Source organism: Neopsephotus bourkii, unplaced genomic scaffold (assembly GCF_033783945.1).
Source record: "Neopsephotus bourkii isolate Nb327-2 ecotype Australia unplaced genomic scaffold, CSIRO-AGI_Nbou_v1 NB_318, whole genome shotgun sequence".
Classification (NCBI taxonomy): domain Eukaryota; kingdom Metazoa; phylum Chordata; class Aves; order Psittaciformes; family Psittacidae; genus Neopsephotus; species Neopsephotus bourkii.
In genome coordinates, this window is record NW_026900826.1 from 1,523,995 (window position 1) to 1,541,656 (window position 17,662).

Below are 17,662 nucleotides of genomic sequence, written 5' to 3' on the forward strand. Positions count from 1 at the left end.
TGTGAAAACCCTCCCCACAAATCTATGCTAACAAAGAAAGCAACTAGCAACACAAAACATTCTACTACCTTAACAGGACAGATGAGGAAAGCAACACCCATGACCCATAGCAATCACGCTGCTTAATGCTCTAATGGAGAACACCACTGAAAAGTACTTAAGTAAAAAAAAAAAAAAATCAAAACCTAACACACTTACTTCCCTAATGCTGACAGATACTTGGTCACAGTACTTACAGACCATACAAGTAATTTACTGAAGAACAAACTATTTTAATTCATGAATCAATTCAGAACACAGCACTTTTTTTTTATACAATCCAACAGAAATACAGAATAACTTACAGAAAATATTTAAAAATATTTCTATTAAAATACTTGAACTCGTATTCTTCTGAGCACTGGATTTCTGTGGTTATATGCTATCCAATTATCTTGTAACGTCATTCCTTAAAACGAAAGCTATGAATGTATTCTGAAGTCGTGTAGTTCCTCTTACTCTAAAACATAGACACTGCTGAGTCATCCTTACTTGATAAATACTTACGCTGCTTCTGCACACAAGTATGGGATAACATTTTTTTTTTATTCCTCAGCATCAGTAAATCTTAACTAAACTTAAAGCTCCTGAAGCCAAACTACCTTAAAATTCAGGAGACAGCTTTGCTAACCTAAGCTGTCTATGCTGCACCAGAGTAACCTAAAACACTTCCCTATTACTCACTTACAGGGACTTTTTCCAGTTAGCAGTTGTTTCACTTTTGCTTTCTTCCTTACAGAAAGGAATATGCATTCTGACCACCTGTTGTTAAAGAAACTCTTAATATATTATGAAACTGCTTGGAAGGGGACACGTACAGAAAATATCCACAAAAGGACTGTTGCCATTGGATATATGTATTGCCTCATTAATGTACTGGGGGTCTGCTCCATGACGTTCCTACCCTGGCCAACCCTTAAGAAAACACGGAGAGGCTTAAAGCAGAACTGGCTCTTCATAGAGCCATTCCGAACTTAAATCTGTTATTTTCTCTTTGTTAAAGCAGATGTCCCCAGTAGCCTATATCTAGAAATGCTTAAAAGTATTGTTAATGGCACAGTTCATTTAAGCTTCCACATGAACCACCTTGCACAAAAAGAATTAACATTATGTAATTAGTTCTGGATAATGGACTGTTCCAAACTTCAGTAACTTTTTCTAAATTGAAACATGAACAGTATTTAAATACAACAGAAATGATCTCATTTCCAATTCCCTTTTACCCATGCTTAATTCTGATGTTCTAATCCTCTAATCTCAAATACACCCTAAAATAACCTAGTGGACTCCTCCATGAATTAAAGTGAGTGTATGTATAAGTTTTAATATTAGCAGTCGATCATCAGTTTTGACTTAAACAGTCATCACATCTAACACAAAAAACAAATGCTAATATACTTTATAACCACATATGTTGCCATACAAAGACATCCTCAGGCTATGATGACTATTTGGTCAGTATAGAGCATTGAAATACAGCGTAGAGTGGGAGCAGATCAGGAATCCCAATTTAGAAGGGCTTTTGGGTAATCTCCATTTATCAAATTTTCATGGAATGTTGTAAAGATGCAATTTTAAAATATATTTTATTAAAACTATATACAACATTAATGTTTTTGAGAAAACCAATATTCCACACAAAGTGTGAAGGCTTTTCCATCTATAATTAACATCTGAATAGTCAACATTTGACATCAAATGCACACAGAAAACCAATTATTTGAGACCGATTTTTGGACTGTATGTTGCATGCCAGCTTCTAAAGCAATATGGAACTCCTCATCCAGATTCCAAAAAAATGTAGGGAGACCCTAAAAATGTAGCAGAAGCACTTCCGCACACTGATTTCAGTAGTCAAGTTTGTGCAGAAGTGGTTCCACTAGATTCATAGGGTACCTTTTTGAGGCAACAGAAACTTGTTACTTCGTAAGCTTTTTGACATTTTCCAGCTCTTCTATAGGTTTCCATTTCTGACGAATTGTTAATAGCTGCAAGAAATTAACAGGAAAATATCAAAGAAATTAGCAAAATCCCTTCATATCATGCATCAACTTATCCATGAAGGATTTCTAGTAGCTTTACATTTTCACTTCAGAAGCAAACAAAAATGGCACCTAATGACCTGTTTAATAATCTGTTGAACAAAATCGCTTGGATATTAAATAACTAATAATTTAAACAGTTCTATTTTTCTTTTTCCCAGATGTTCTTCTAAAATAAGATTTTTTCCTTCAGGCTGCAGTACTCACAACATTCTTAGGCAATTGTGTAATTCAGTAACAAGGCATTACTGAGCATTTCCTCTATATTCTGGATTTCCATTGTTATCAATGGAATTGAGTAGATGGATATTCCAGGGAGTGGGTGCAGGATACGAACCAGAAGTACACCATAAATTCATGATCAGACCTACAATGTAACAGCTGAATCCCCTTTATTAAGTAACACAGGGAAGATAATTTATGCGAAATAACAAATTAAGCAGTTAGTGCTACTTTTAAATAGACACACATCAGCTTAGCATTTGTATTGTTCTTCAGGGTTTTTAATTTATACTTTTTACATTTTATATATTATTATATTTTGCTAGATTTTCCACATTTAAAAAATATTCATCATGTTGAAAATGCATGTTATTTGCATTGACTATATTATTTGTAGAAATTACCTTCTGAGGCTTGGTAGCATCAACAGTTTCCCATGGTTCTGGATTGCTACTCTTGTTAATGCTTTAAGAGAAAATAAAGCAAAACAGGTATTATGTTTTAGGGTGCAATCTTGCATATAAGTTTCTTATAAGAGCTGTCTATTGTCAGTAGAACTCTAAGTAAGTAGTTCTCTGAAACACAAGTTTACAGGTTTGGGCATTTTTATTTTAATATAAAGAATGTCTTGCTTTATTTGCGGCTTCCAAATCACCAAACAAGCCAACATTATTGAAGTAGGTATTATACTAAAAGGGAAGCAAGCTGAAAAATCAAAACTGAACAAGGACACAAAAGACAAAGGGGATCCTTACCCTGGCAGGCAAAATACCTATTCCTATCACTTTGAATATAAAAGTTCCCAAAAGCTTAGCGTATAGGCGTTAGCTCCAATTATTAGCCAAGTCATTAAAATATAAGTTATTCTAAGTTTGTATTGTCAAATGTTCTTCATATACAAGCCAACAACCTGGTTGCAACATATCTGCATGCCATCCTCCTATCTGATTAGTGGAAATTCTTTGTAAACACATTTAAAAGCTATTACAACTAAAGCAAAGAATAAAATTATTAAATTGAAAGTTATGAAATAATTCGGAATATACTTCAAATTAATGAATTTCTTCAGTATTTACAATCTGCAGTATCTTAATTGTTACTAGGAGTCTGGAACATCCATATGGCACTTTTTTGGTGCAAACACCTCTGTTGAACAAAAGGAGGTTAGGGTGAACTCCAAGCAGAAAGTTTTTGCTTACATCACATCAGATTTGCAGAATAAGGAATAGATGGAAAAAGAGAATGCTCCAATAGCTGCGAAGGATATTATTCCAACCAGGGGAATGAGCTGTAAGACACAAAAAACAGAGACAAAAGTTGAACTAGTGTCCTGGCTATAGAGCCGTGAGTAAGGGGAGTGAGGGCTCCAAGCAGTGAGATGTGATTAGCTGTTCAGGTGTGCGAGCTGCACATTCCCGCTCGCACACCCCAACTCCAGGGCATGACTCTCTCAACCCGTGTACCTCCCCTGCTATCCCCAGCTCCTCTGTAAACCGCTAACCATTAAATGCCAACACCTGTGTGCCTACTGGATCCAGCTGCATCCCCCCAGCCAAGAGGGTTATCTCAAAACCAACGTCTATGACAAACTTACTTCTGTTTTGTTTTTGATTATGTGGAAGAAGCTCGTTTTCATGATCGCGGCGGCCGCGGACCTGTAACAAACGGTTCTCCGTTAGGGCGCCCCGGGCCGGGACCCCCCGCTTGCGGTACGCGAGGAAGAAGGCACGACGCCTCCGTTACCCGGCAGGTAGAGAAAGCGCAACAGCGCTGCCGAAAGGCTCAATACTGCCGAGCCCTGCGCTCCGCATTATATACGGGCAGCCCCGCCGCTGGGCGCGGGCCGTACCCCAGGTCACGTAGGCGGGACAACGCCCGCCGCGCAGCGCCCCGCAGCCCGCGCAGGAAGGGCGCCTCCCAACGGCCGGCGCGAGCAGCCTCCCGCTCGCGAGCAGCGCCGCCCCGCGGCGTTCCAGTCCTCCCCAGGGAGCTGCGGCGTGGACTCCCCGTTTTCTTCCGCAGCTCTTCCGCTCCCTGCTGTGGCATTACTCAACTTCGCTTCTCCATTCGCCCTTCATCTTCTTGTTTGTCCCTTGATCCAGGTAGCTGCCTAAAGAACAACGCATCGAGGCAAAGGCACAAGCAAGGCCATGGCACGGTGTGTTCAGTGACCGGAACAGGAGACTGATGTCCCTCTTCCTGCAAGGGCAGCTTAAGCCAAACCCAGGGCACAACCACTCTATTGTGTTACACAGCTCCTACCTTCCCAATAGCCCTGGCTGAGAACTCCCGCCAGGGGCAGGCTGGAGGTGCGTGGTGCCTGCAGACAACTCCTGTAAACCAGCTAAAACCCAGACTCTAAACCTACAACAAGGTATTAAGCACTGACAGCCTTTTCACCATCACTGTGTTTTGGAATCTGCTTGTCAGAAAGCAAGTCTGTAGATATGCACATATAAAACACCTGACAATTTCCACAGTATGGGACTTACTTCTTCCTATTTAACAGTCAGAAAGCTTTTCTCATTCTCCCTTAGGAACTTCACAACATATTTTAAATTAAATATTATACCAGTGTTTGTACTGAGAATTAGGAAATCTACAGTAGCAGTAAGCTGTTCCACAGTGCTTTATCTAATAATCTCAATTACTTGTTTCTAGGTGGAAACCTAGCCAAAGGAAACAAGATTTTCATTTATTCTCCATTACCAAAATCACAGATTTTTTTCAAGTGAAATTTTACACACTGAAAACTACAGTATAAAAAAAAGCGCACAGTATTAAAAAGCAGAAAAGATGTAAGCCATTGCAAAATTTTTGTGATGTATTTAAGAATACCTATGCTACAATCACTCCTTTTTGTTTCAGGAGGCTAATTCTCGAGTATAGATATTTTCATAAAATTCCAAGTCTTTCTTGTTTAAGGATGGTTTTACAGTCCTCAATGATTTTACAAAATGCTTGTGTTTTACAGCAGTCACTTCAAGTCCACTCTCTTGCAATGCCAACAAAGCAGCCTTTAAAAGAAAAAAAAAGGAACAATTTAAAATGCTTATCATGTTTTAACTGTCAAAGAAATTACTGTAAGTAGTCTAAAATATTTTACATCAAGCAAAATTTCAGGTAAAGCATCTAAAAGCAGTATCATATAGTTTATGGTTACTGAACAATAGATACAACATCAAATACTGCAAACTCTTTCATTCACTTTTTTTGTCTGGATTAAACAATATCTTTGATAACTTAAGTTGCTGGATTTTCCTCCCAGTCTTTTGTTTTTTATGCAACTCATCTCAAATACTTGTAAGATTTACCTTCTCTTTTTTTTTTTCTCTCTAGCCTTGACAGCATGTACTAATTTCAGTTAAAAATGCTAAAGTTACTTGCAGTACACAGATGACAATTCATCTAGATGCGAGTCTGGATTACAATGGGCCATGTGACACAAAGGGTAGTACAGGTCCTTAACTTCGAGTAAATTGTGACAGAAAGCCTTTATTCTTATTTGGCTTTTTATTTAAAGAATTAACCCTTATTAGGTACTTCAGCTTTATCCCTTCTCTCTGTATTTTCATTACGAACTGTGAAAGAATCCATATACAGAAGGCTTGGTAACATCTATGAGCTAGCTCTTTTTTCATTAAAGTGTTTAATTTACAGTTTATGTCAATAGATTCATTCAACCATGAATATTTCTTACCTCCTTGCACAGATTTTCAATATCAGCTCCAGAGAAGAGGTCTGTCAGAACTGCCACATCTTGTAACGACACATCAGTATCTAACGGAATTTTTTCTGTGCAGATTTTCAAAATGGAAAGCCTTCCCTGTAGGATGGTGCATTTTATACAACAAAACCAAACCAAGAATTAATTGCTCTCCAAAGCAGTACCAAATTAGAAATTAGAGCTAATGAAAATTGAGAAGAGTACCAAAACTACTTCAGTTTTGGTGGAAGAGTGAATAAAATGCTATTAATAGAGGTAACTATAACCATAAGAATATTATCTCACATATTAAAGTCTGTTATTCGCAATTATCCAGTACTTCATGAATACACAGTATTCTAGACGAAGGAGTCCATATTTGGTCTGCTTTGGCTCAACATTTGTTTTTTTTGGAAGCTCACAACAAGTAGCTACACTACTTTTGGGAACAGGGCAAAAGAATGATTTGAAGCAAGGACAGACAACTTGTTATGGTACTTTATAAACTGCAGCTTGATTTTGTAAATATAGAATTCTACCAGATTTTGTCTGTTTTCTATATGTGATAGTATAGCTACATACACCAGGTCAAATATTACTGGTGATTAAATCATAAATGCAATTATTCCTCTTTAACATTCTTCATTGTACCTGAAGTTTAGTGAATCATCCATCAGTTGTTAAATACACTTATTACAGGAATATGTCCCCATTTGCTCTGACAGTGTGCTGGCAATCAATACTTCCCCTTTTAAATCCAAGTATGGCTTTGCAATACATCACCTTCAGATCCGGAGGTGGAATATAGATGACCTTGTCTAGCCTTCCAGGACGCAGTAAGGCATCATCCAACATATCTGGTCTATTTGTTGCAGCAACTACCATGAAATCCTTGTTCAAACTTTCATGAAACTCTAGCTAAGAGATTATATAAACACATTAGTGCAAAATGGTTAAGATACTAGTTATCTTTAGGTAGTATCTAGCTACTAATGAGGAAAGGGGAAGCACAAAAAGATGATGTATCTTTACATGTAGTTACTTTCCTTTCAATATTAGTATTTTATTTTTCTTCAGGTAAAAATTTGCCTTGGTGCATAACAGATTAAGTGACAAGGAAATTTATGTATTGCTGTTGTATAAACTATATGAGAAAGCACTGCAAATAAAGTAGGGGTAAAAAGTAAGTCCAGGAAGGAACCTGTGTAATAGTAAAAATAACACAATCTAAAAAATTACCTTACTGTCAATCAAGAGGATTTTGATAGAAGATGAAGACCAACTAGTAATGCCCTTTAGCCTGTGTATTTTATGCAAAGTCTCATTGAAAAACAGTGTATGTAAAAAGTCAGCAGTCTATATACAGTATGTTTTAGAAGTTATGACAGAATAAAAGAGCATCTTGAATATTTTTAACCTTGAGGTTTAAGGCGAAAAAAATATGATTCAACAGCTAAAATTTTTGAAACAACTGGACAGCATTTATCATCCTTCCTATATGGAAAAGGGAACATAAATACCTTTCTTTCCTCTTCACTTTGTTCTTGACATTGACCCTCAAGCTGCAGTTTTCTTCCTCTTCTTTCTGTGACTTTCAGCCCAATACCATCCAACTCATTGAGAAGAACAGAAAGAATCCGCTCTGAGACACCATGGCTAGTTTTGCAGTGTGACCGAGATCCCAAGATAGAGTCAATCTCATCTAGGAATATTACTGCTGGAGCATTTGCTCTTGCTTGGCGAAAAACCTTTTTAAAAAATATTAATAAACACCAGTGCATACGTTCTGTCAGGTAAGGAGAAAACACCTATTTACACATACTCTATATTTCACTTAACTTTAAAGATACACTCAAAGATTCACAGGGGCTGTTCTGGGTTACATTTACAATAGGGAGGGTCTTACTTAGATTCTTAAATGAACTGAAAACAAAAGGGTAGAAATACATTCGAAGTTTAAAACTTGCATAATTTTAGGGCTAGATTCTCAGTTTACAAACATCTGAATCTGAAAGCTATTTTATTTAATAATCAGATGAGAGCTTTAACTATCATCTTTTCAGTAACAAAATTCAGACCATCACAAAAAAAATCAAGCGAAAAATAACCTACAGGCCTTATACAAATAAAAAAATTGTACCTGAGACAAAATCTTCTCTGAATCTCCAACGTAAGGTGAGAAGAGGTCAGCACCACTTACAGAGAGAAAGGAACAGTGACAACTTGTGGCCAGAGCCTTCACCAATGTGGTTTTGGCACACCCTGATGGCCCATAGAGAAGAATACCCTTTGGATGAGACAGGCCCATCCTAGCAAATGCCTGAGGAAATTTCATAGGCCACTCAATGCTCTGTCAATACATAAAAAGTGATGACATTCTTAGTAACAGAACTAGAATTCATAGGCAATCAATAACACTGCGGAGCATATTATTTCCTTTCCTTGGTAGAAACATTAATTTGAAATCAAAGAATACTAGCTTGGTCTTTCTTCATATAGTGCTCCCTTCTTAAAGTGTCCTCTCAAACAGAACAAACAGCAATTCTTGAGAGATGACAGATAAAAGCTGTCTCTGAGTACACATTCAGGAATGGACAAGTTCTCTGGAGGCAAGTCAAGTGTTTTTCAGCTACTCAAACCCATGCTTATTTCCCCATGATACTACAGTTGGGGGGTGACACCTTGTTAGAAGAGTTCTAACAAACACTGCAATACCTTAATAAAGTATAAAAAAATGTTTTAAAATAAATGGGTCAGGGCAATCTGAAGCACAAACACAGGCTAAGCGGAGAATGGACTGAGAGCAGTCTTGAGGAGGAGCTGGGGGTGTTGGTTGACAAGCTCAACATGAGTGCGTGCTCGCAGCCCAGAAGCCAACTGGGTTGCATCAAAAGGAGTGTGACCAACAGGTCAAGGGAGAGGATTCTCCCTCTCTACTTCACTCTTGTGAGACCTCTCCTGGTCTTCAGTCTCATGGAGTACTGTGTTCAGCTCTGGGGCCCCCAGCACAAAGAGGGACATGGATCTGCTTGAGAGAGTCCAGAGGAGGCCTTGAGGTGCTCTGAGAGATGAAGCACCTCTCCTATGAAAACAGGCTGAGAGAGTTGGACTTGTTCAGCCTAAGGATGAGAAGGCTCCAGGGAGATCTTATAACAGCCTTCCAATACCTAAAGGGGGCCTGCAAGGAGTCTGGTGAGGGACTTCTTACAAAGGCATGCAGGGATAGGACAAGGGGTAACGGTTTTAAACTAAAAGATTTAGTTTAGATATTAGGAAGATATTCTTCACTGTGAGGGTGGTGAGGCACTGGAACAGGTTGCCCAGGGAAGTTGTGGCTGCCTCAACCCCAGATGTGTTCAAGGCCAGTTTGGACAGGGCTTTGAGCAACCGTCTAGTGCATGGTGTCCCTGCCCATAGCAGGGGATTGAAACTAGATGATATTTAAGGTCCCTTCCAACCTAAATAATTATGTGGTTCTATGAAATACAATATGTAATAAGGTAATTTGAAAGTCAATTAATTTCCATCATGTAGCATACATAGCACCTTGGAGGACATGGCTATTAGAAACTAGTTGGATTTGTCTTATCCATTACCTGTTTTAACTTTAATTTCACATCTTCAAGACCACCAATTTGCTCCCAAGTGACAGGTTTACACTCTGTTAGTCCAATTGCACTTCGAAAAGAGGATGGCTGAGTTTTTTTAAAAGCTTCTTGGAAATCTGCCATGTTAATCACTGTTTTTGCTGAATCCTGAAAAAATACAGATAAAGCATATTAACAATATTTTTACACAGTAACTTACAATGCTGCATTAATATGCAAAATACTTCACAAAAGGCCAAATGCAACTAATAAAACAACAAATTCTCGCCCTAACAAGCTTAAGCACTGCAGACACAAAGCCGTAACATGAAATGGTCTCTTTAGTGGCAAGTTTTTACACATGAAAAAAGAATAAATTAACAGAAATTAATGTTTTAGAAAAAAAATACTGTTCCCTGAATTATAGCTCCATTAGACGGTGATCTGCTAAGTCAAGTGGTTGCTAGTTTCAGAGTTACTATACACCAAATCCTAGACTGTCTTGAATACAAACAAAAATGTTCTAACATCCATTTTTACCACAGAAAGTAAGGCATTATCTCGAGCAGGCTATAAAATACCATTATGAAACAACAGATGCAGTAACAGAACTAAGAAGCATTTTACAAAAATGCTTGCAGTTCTCAAGGCAAATAGGCCATCTACTTATTATTTTCATTTGTTCATCTACATCTTTTTTTGGGATAGCAGGCTCAAATTGTTTTATTATTTTCAGTATTTGGAGGAGGTGGAACTTTTAGAGATATGATGCTCTGAGTGAAGACAGGGATAGGAAAATCCTCTGTACAGATTCTCTGTAGATGTTCTGACTCTGGTAGTTTTGCAAATATCATGTTAAATTTCCACCAAGCCATTCCAGATTAAAACCTACATATCTGTGATATATTTCAGTTCTTGTAAAAGTCAGATTAAATAAAAAGAGTATTAAGAACTTTATATAGATACGGAATTAGAGAATTGCTAAGAAATTAAATTTCTGCGTGCTGGGCAGCTGTACCTTGTGTCTACAACAAGGTTATACCTGGCTCCACAACACAAATGATAACATATATTATCACTAGCAGTTATATTTATGTGTCAACCTAACATTAATTTGCAGTTACTATTAAATAGAACTCTAAATCACCGACAGTTTCAAAAGAGAGCTTTGGTGGACATTATAATTCAGTTTGCCAAAGACTAAAATCTCTGCACAATCTTAAAAAGGATAAAAAAATCCAGCAAAGCTTTTCAACCAGAAAGGAGAAAGCAGTATTTTCAGGTGAGAGCTGAAAGGACCAACATATTTACGTTTATAAGACAGCTGGTATTTTCAGTATTTTAATTTGTGAGTTCTTCAACTTGCTGAGCTTTCCAAGTAAGGCAGAGTATTAATGGCGAAAGGCTACTACAGATATTAATGACATTCTTCTTGACTAATATGCAACCATACCAAAGAGCTGTGGAACACAGCCTGCATAGCAGCTTCTCTGCAGAGTGCTGTAAGGTCAGCTCCAACATACCCAGTTGTCATTTCTGCCAGTTTAACCAAATCAACATCTGTAGAAATTGGCATATCAGATGTAAGCAACTGCAGGATGGATCTTCTTTGTGTAAGTGTTGAGGTCCCAATAATAACCTAAATCAAATATGGTGAACACAAATTTTGAGTAGGTATTTTGCTCTATTCCTCTTATTTTCTAGACATAGGCAAGCAGCTTGGTCTCTGTTCTACACTGCTTACTTAAGATTTATACATACTTACACTGCAATTAGAAGAGTTTTATAGGAAACATTACCAGCACTATACAAATGACAAATACTTAAAATACTCTTCATTTACACTTACTTTCCAGGTGAACAGTGTTTGCATAAGCAGTTGTTCAGAAGACACTGTCAGCTAGTGTATATCAAGTCCTAATTTAAGGCAATTTTATTGTAAAACATAACACCAAAATAATTTTCCTTGCAACACAAAAACTGAATTAGAATAATAAAAAAACCCAATTAGATAAACATGCATACATTAAAACCCTGGTAAAATACCACCATAAAATATGTCTTAAGAACTCAAGAATGAAAGTTATACCTTTGAAAGTATTAAAGAACTCCACTAAAGTGGATGACACAGGAGTGCGAGCAAAATAACACAAGCAAAAGCATCGTGCACTGTGTAACTGCAAGCGTTCTTTACAGGCTAGAAGTTTTCCAGAGTAGACCTAGCCTCTGTTACTGAAATCTGAATAGACTTTTTGACACAATGGGTTACTAGTTTTCTGTCATGATAAACTTTTAAGGAGAGATGTATAAATCTTTAATCTGGGATTTAAATGAGAAAAATCCAAGTCTGTAATGCTAAGCATCTGTAAGCAAAAGGAAACCCTCAAAAAGGGGTTCATGACTTCATCAGGAAGAAGCATAAAGGCTCCCCTTGTCCATTTCCAAGTATTTGGAACTCCCAGCCTCAGTAAAATGTGCCTTCTACCTTACCCAAGCTGCAGCAAACTAAACAAACAGGGCTTATCTCAAGCCTGTAGAATCTCACTATGAAACCTGACCAGCAGACACTAAAAAATTTAAAAAAATTACCTTATTAACTTGCCCCTGCACAACCTCAAAAAGGAAAGAAGGAGCATATGAATTACAGGGCTTACTCACCTCTCTGTCAAATCTCCCAGGTCTTCTCAGTGCAGGGTCTAAGGCATCAGGTCTGTTTGTTGCTGCCATAATGACTATTTTACCCTTACTACCAACACCATCCAGCAGTGTTAGTAACTGCGCAACAATACGATCTTCAGGAGCATTGTTTGACCTTCCTCGCTTTGGGCATAAAGAATCAATTTCATCAATAAAGAGGATGGTTGGGCCTTCGTATGCCATTTCTCTGGCCTTTTCAAAGACTCTTCGTAAATTCTCTTCGCTTTCTCCTGGTCTTGAACCATAGATGGCTAGGCCACTGGTGCACAACAGATATGCACCCAGTTCTTTGGCTACTGCCTTTACTATAAGAGTCTTCCCTACACCGGGGGGCCCTATTAATAGCACTCCATTAGGGACAGAAAGCCCTAGCTTCTTAAATGTCTTTGGAAAGCGGAAAGGCAGATCAATAATTTCTTTCAAAGACTTTCCCACATCATCTAGTCCTGCAACTGAAGTTTTTGCAGTGTCTTCTGATAAATGTCTGTACCATTCATAAGTGATCACCTCCTTAATCTTTACACTTGTCTGGGGGGTTATCAATCCAGCTTCATCCACCAAAGGGTCTACAGACAGTATTTCAATATACATGACAGGATTTTCGAGATTTGGGGCAACAGTAACAACATAATGAAGTGAAACATAAATATTTCTTAGCAGTTCTCTGATTGTCTCCTGCAACACTGCTCTGGAAGTCGACTTTTTCAGCGCAGCACTCTTAAGGACCACTCTCACCGCTGCCTTTGTTAGCCGGCGGTACGCCAGGAGCTGCAGCTGGCCCACACTCAGCTTAAGGCCCGTCACGTCCCTTGCCGTTACACCGGCGGTGCTGCAAGTCAGATCAACCTGCAGGTACCCGTCCGCCAAGTCGTGCCTAGGCCACAAAGTGCACAAGCAGCAGCCCGTAGGAAGGGAGATCCTCAGCGGGGCGCCGATCCTGGCTCCCAGGAAGGACAGTGTGGAAGGTCCTACCCTACATCTCTGGGTGCCTTCGTCTCTCGGGTCCAGGAGGAGCAGCTTTAAGGCTGCCTTCTCCATCGGGGGCGAGAGGGCAACCCCTGCTCTGCGCGAGCCCGTCCGGCTCCTTTCTCACCCTGCCTCGCGTTGCCGCGGGCCTCACGCTCCGCCAACACCAGACAGCCGCGACCTCCTTCTCACCCCAACCCGCCACCCGCCACCCGCCACCCGCCACTCGCCGCCCGAGTCGAAACCGCTCCCGCGCAACAACCACACCGCTCTGTGCTGCGCTGACAGGAAGCCACGGCGCAGCCCGCGCATGCGCAGCACCGGAGCACGCGCACTGCGAGGGTGTGCGCGCGGCGGGGCGGTGCCTCCAGTTAGGCTGCCCCCGCAGGCGCTGTGGAGGGTAGGCGTGGTTGATGGTCTGTGGAGAGGCTGCCCGTGAGGTAAATGCTGTTTTCCGGTGATGGGCTGCCAGCTGCAGGTCTGCTCTCGGCTTCTTGTAGCCTCTTGCCATAGACGAAATGATTGACCCCCTTCTCATTGCCACTCCGCTTGTTCTCCGCAGCTGCCCGTGGTGGGGATCACTCGTCTCCCTCATTTCGCCTTCCTCGTGTTGGGTTGACCTTGCCTTTCCCATGTCCCAGGGTAGTGCTTCTCTTGGCGCTGGGCAGTCCCATTTTCACCACCGTTTGGGGTTGCATCAGTTGTAGATACCTGTTAAGAAAAATAGTGTGGAGCCATGCAGCTGACTTGAAAAGCTGCTAATAGAATTAATTAGTACACATACATATTCAGCAATTGGTAAAACTGTAATATGGTGCTCTTCTTACAAATGCTTAGTCAGAGTTTAAGAAAAATTAATGGTATAACTTTTTGGTCCACCACCTTCTTAAACTGTGCCATGAGTTGTGCAATACTTCTAATAAAATCCTTCCTGGAGATCTGCCAGCATTGTGGGATACAAGAGAAAATTGTGATCTATAAAATTTAGCACGTGAATGGTTTTATCCTAGCAAGTGGCTTCATTGTAGGTTAAGTTACACGTCCTTTATTTGAGACCATGTACATACAAGAGTTGCGATCTCAGGTACATGATACTGGTCAGATGCAGGTATGTTCACAGAAAACAGAGGGCGGTTTAAAGCAATGGCTACCAACTCTCCAGCTTGTGTTTTGAAGGCCCCTGGAGGGGAGGCATAACAAAATCTTACTGACGGTGTCCTTAATCACATTTCTGACTGAATCAAGGGCTGTACACAAAATATTTTAATATGCCATAGGAACAAAAGCAGGCTGTGGTAAGATAGCTGGCTCGGCTAAAAAAAATGAAATTATGAGTCGGAACTCATAAGAAAAGTAGGGCTGAGCAGTGTGAAACCCAGAAAGCTGCCTCTTTATGCCTAATTATGTACAAAAGGGTCTATGATACATTTCCTTTCAGTTCATGGCCAGATTTTCTCCTTTCAGTGTTCATTTTCTGTTCCTTTTCTCCTGGATATCTACTTACTGTTTCTTTTCATAGCACATGTTTATACTGTGCATATATGCAAATACTCATTTGGAATATGCAAACTTATTAAGTATTTTGTATGGGACAGACTAATGTTTGTCCAGAGAAAGTAGAGATAAAAGATTATGAGGAGATTTCTTTCCAAGAAGGAGAATGTATTTTCAAGCCAATGTCTTACAAAAACATTCTCTTGTTTTATTTCTTTCTGTCAAAGGTTCTCATAAACACGAGTGCCCTCGAGTATGTACTCGATTAAACAAAACACATGCTCTGTTTAAAATGGTAGATCTGTGTTTCAGAGTTTGAAACTGGAAGTGGTAGACCCCCTGCTTGGTATTAAAAAGTTGTATTTAGGAAAGAAAAGTATGGAAAAGTGCATATGTGAAAGGAGCTCCATGGTTTATGCTCTGTGTAGTTGTTCTTTGTAACAGACTTACTGTAACATCTGGAAAATCTGATTTCTCATGAGAAGGAAAACAAGTCTAATCTTGAGTGACAAAGAATTCAAGATAATAGCTGTTAAAATTATTGATTCTGTTGACTTTAGTAAGGACAAGTTTAGATCTTCCTAATCTTTTTTTTAATGACAAATGCGTGGAAGAGGTGCTTTGCAGTAATTCAGTTATTTTTCCAATTAAAAATTTACTTTGATACTGATTTGCATAAATGCAATTGGGTAAGTACAGCAACCTATCCAGTTTTCCTTTCTGCCTTATCATCATTATGTAATCCTTGCCCTTCTTTATAATGAGAAAAACATCATTATGGCAAAGATGATGAGCTAGTTAACTGGCATTAAATTGTGATTTTGTGCATTGCACTGCCATGCAAATGTTTGCGTTAGTGCAAAGAATGGCTTGAAATGGGTGGTTGGGAGGGGAGTGTCACAGCCTAAAGAGGTCATGGTTCCAGCTTGTGTTGTTGCATTGACTGTGGAAATGCAGATGATGGGTTAGGAGAAAAACTTGACAAAGCCACCAGCCTGCTTGTCAAGTATATACCAATAATAATTTTTGAAATATGAATGGATACTTGTTTCCTAAAAATATTAAATGGGAATGAAGTAATAATTCATGATTCACAGTAGTCTTACATAAGAACAGCTGATTTGACAGTGTTGATGTATAATGCTAATATTTTTGGTTTTATTCTAGTTACCTGTGAGTTACTGAGTCTAAAATATACATCTAAAAATAACACTCTTGGTGTCCAACGTAAAAATTACTATATTGTTCCTTGCTGAACACATCTCAGTGAATTTTTTAACTTAAACTTCTTTGATTTGTAACTGTAGTATATTGTTGTAATACTGAATATTTTACTTTAAGACAGTGATAGTTCAGTTTTTTTTGTATAATGAAGTGGGGCCCAAATCCCACTAAAGCGACATTTTGAAAGTGTGCAGGATTGACTTTTTTGGAGCAAACTGTGGAATGAAGACCTTATTTGTATATTTTAATAGAAAACTTCGCTGAGTGACATTGCTCTGCTTTGGAATGCATAGCTTTTCATAATCATGCTCCTGAATAATTTACAGATCCCAAAATAACAGCAACAAAATAGCAAAAAGGTATTCCACCAACAATCTAGTTTAAACTGTCAAAAAATAAGAATGTTTTAAACAGTTTTCTTACTATTCACTAGATGGCAGCTGATCTTCAAGAATGGTTATATTTCTCCTTTCAGATCTGATAATTTGAAGGGAGTAGTCATCAGGCTTTGGAGAAATAAAATATTGTCCAGCATTGTCTTCCTTTCTAATATGAAACTGAAAAACCTGCACAGTGAATGTTCAGATAATTCTCTGCTTCATTACTGTTTCATGTTGGGTTTGTTGCTGTTTATTTCTGGGAAGAATGTTCCTTTATTCGTTGCTTTCATATTTAGTGGGACAGATTAACTTCTTTTTAAGGAGGATGTACAATAATAATAATCTAAAAATAAAGAATAATATTTCTGTTTTATATATACATACTGGTTTTTTTGTAGAATAAAATAATGTGCAAAATTCCCAATTATTGCAGTTTACAAAATCAAAACAACAGTGTCTTGTTACAATAATTCCCCTTATACAAAATGAAGAAGATATTAAGCTGATTATATTTAGATAAGTTTGACTATCAGAACTGAAATTTCTGTTTTAAACTGACAAATTCTCAGTCTTTAGCACACTCTTTTTAATGGTAAATATATTTGAAAATGTGCTGTGATTGTGAATCAGATAAAGATAGCTTAAAGTGAGTAGATTCCATGTATGTACTTTAAGGCAGAATCTTAGTATTTGTGGAACTTGTGTGACTAAGTCTAAATGCTGGATTATATGTATGCTAAATATTATACATTTCAGACACCAGGCTCTGTTACAACAGAACTTCATAAATAAATTGTAAAGACATGCTTAGAAAAGGAGTGGAAAGAACTTTTGTATGTCTGCATGTCTTTATGGGAGGGCCACCCTCAATGTGTTTACTTAATTTTCTAGTGAATATCCAGTCTTGTATCTTTGTACGGAAAAAGTTCCCATTGTAGTTAGCAGGAAATTTGGATGTGTGAGGCATGTGAGGTTAGGCTCTGCATTTGTCAAAGAAGAGTGTGGAAAATCTCTGTCTGCTGCCAGAAAGCTATTGTGAAGTTACTGCACCTTCGGTAACATTATTGTTACGTCTCTGCAGGAAGTTACTGCTGTCACTCAAGAAGCACCAGAAAAAGCAACGTGTGCCTGCACCTGAAGTCTTCCAATGAAAGTCAGTTGTGTTTGCATAGGTTGTCAAGGAAATGATTTTATGCTAAGACACTACATTTACTTGGGAGTGACTTGAGGTCCCACTGCACATTGCACACTCTTGACAGTTCTTCAGGGTGGTAGCCTTTCCAAGAGGGGAGAAATAAACAGCAT

The 17,662-nt window shown here is 38.7% G+C and overlaps 2 protein-coding genes across 2 annotated transcripts; both read right to left on the bottom strand.

Annotated features, from left to right (window-relative positions):
- Positions 1-251: 251 nt before the first annotated feature.
- CUNH15orf48 (chromosome unknown C15orf48 homolog) lies at positions 252-4,106 on the bottom strand. Its single transcript, XM_061347340.1, has 4 exons — positions 3,898-4,106; positions 3,503-3,591; positions 2,708-2,768; positions 252-2,027 (listed from the first exon to the last, which is right to left on the bottom strand). The coding sequence occupies exons 1-4, from the start codon at positions 3,937-3,939 to the stop codon at positions 1,959-1,961; spliced, it is 261 nt and encodes an 86-aa protein (XP_061203324.1). The 5' UTR covers positions 3,940-4,106; the 3' UTR covers positions 252-1,958.
- An 871-nt stretch (positions 4,107-4,977) lies between these two features.
- On the bottom strand, positions 4,978-13,332 carry AFG2B (AFG2 AAA ATPase homolog B). The gene is made up of 8 exons (XM_061347341.1): positions 12,255-13,332; positions 11,050-11,235; positions 9,606-9,764; positions 8,150-8,359; positions 7,530-7,757; positions 6,793-6,927; positions 6,004-6,129; positions 4,978-5,320 (listed from the first exon to the last, which is right to left on the bottom strand). The coding sequence occupies exons 1-8, from the start codon at positions 13,329-13,331 to the stop codon at positions 5,168-5,170; spliced, it is 2,274 nt and encodes a 757-aa protein (XP_061203325.1). The 5' UTR covers position 13,332; the 3' UTR covers positions 4,978-5,167.
- Between the last annotated feature and the right edge of the window lie 4,330 nt (positions 13,333-17,662).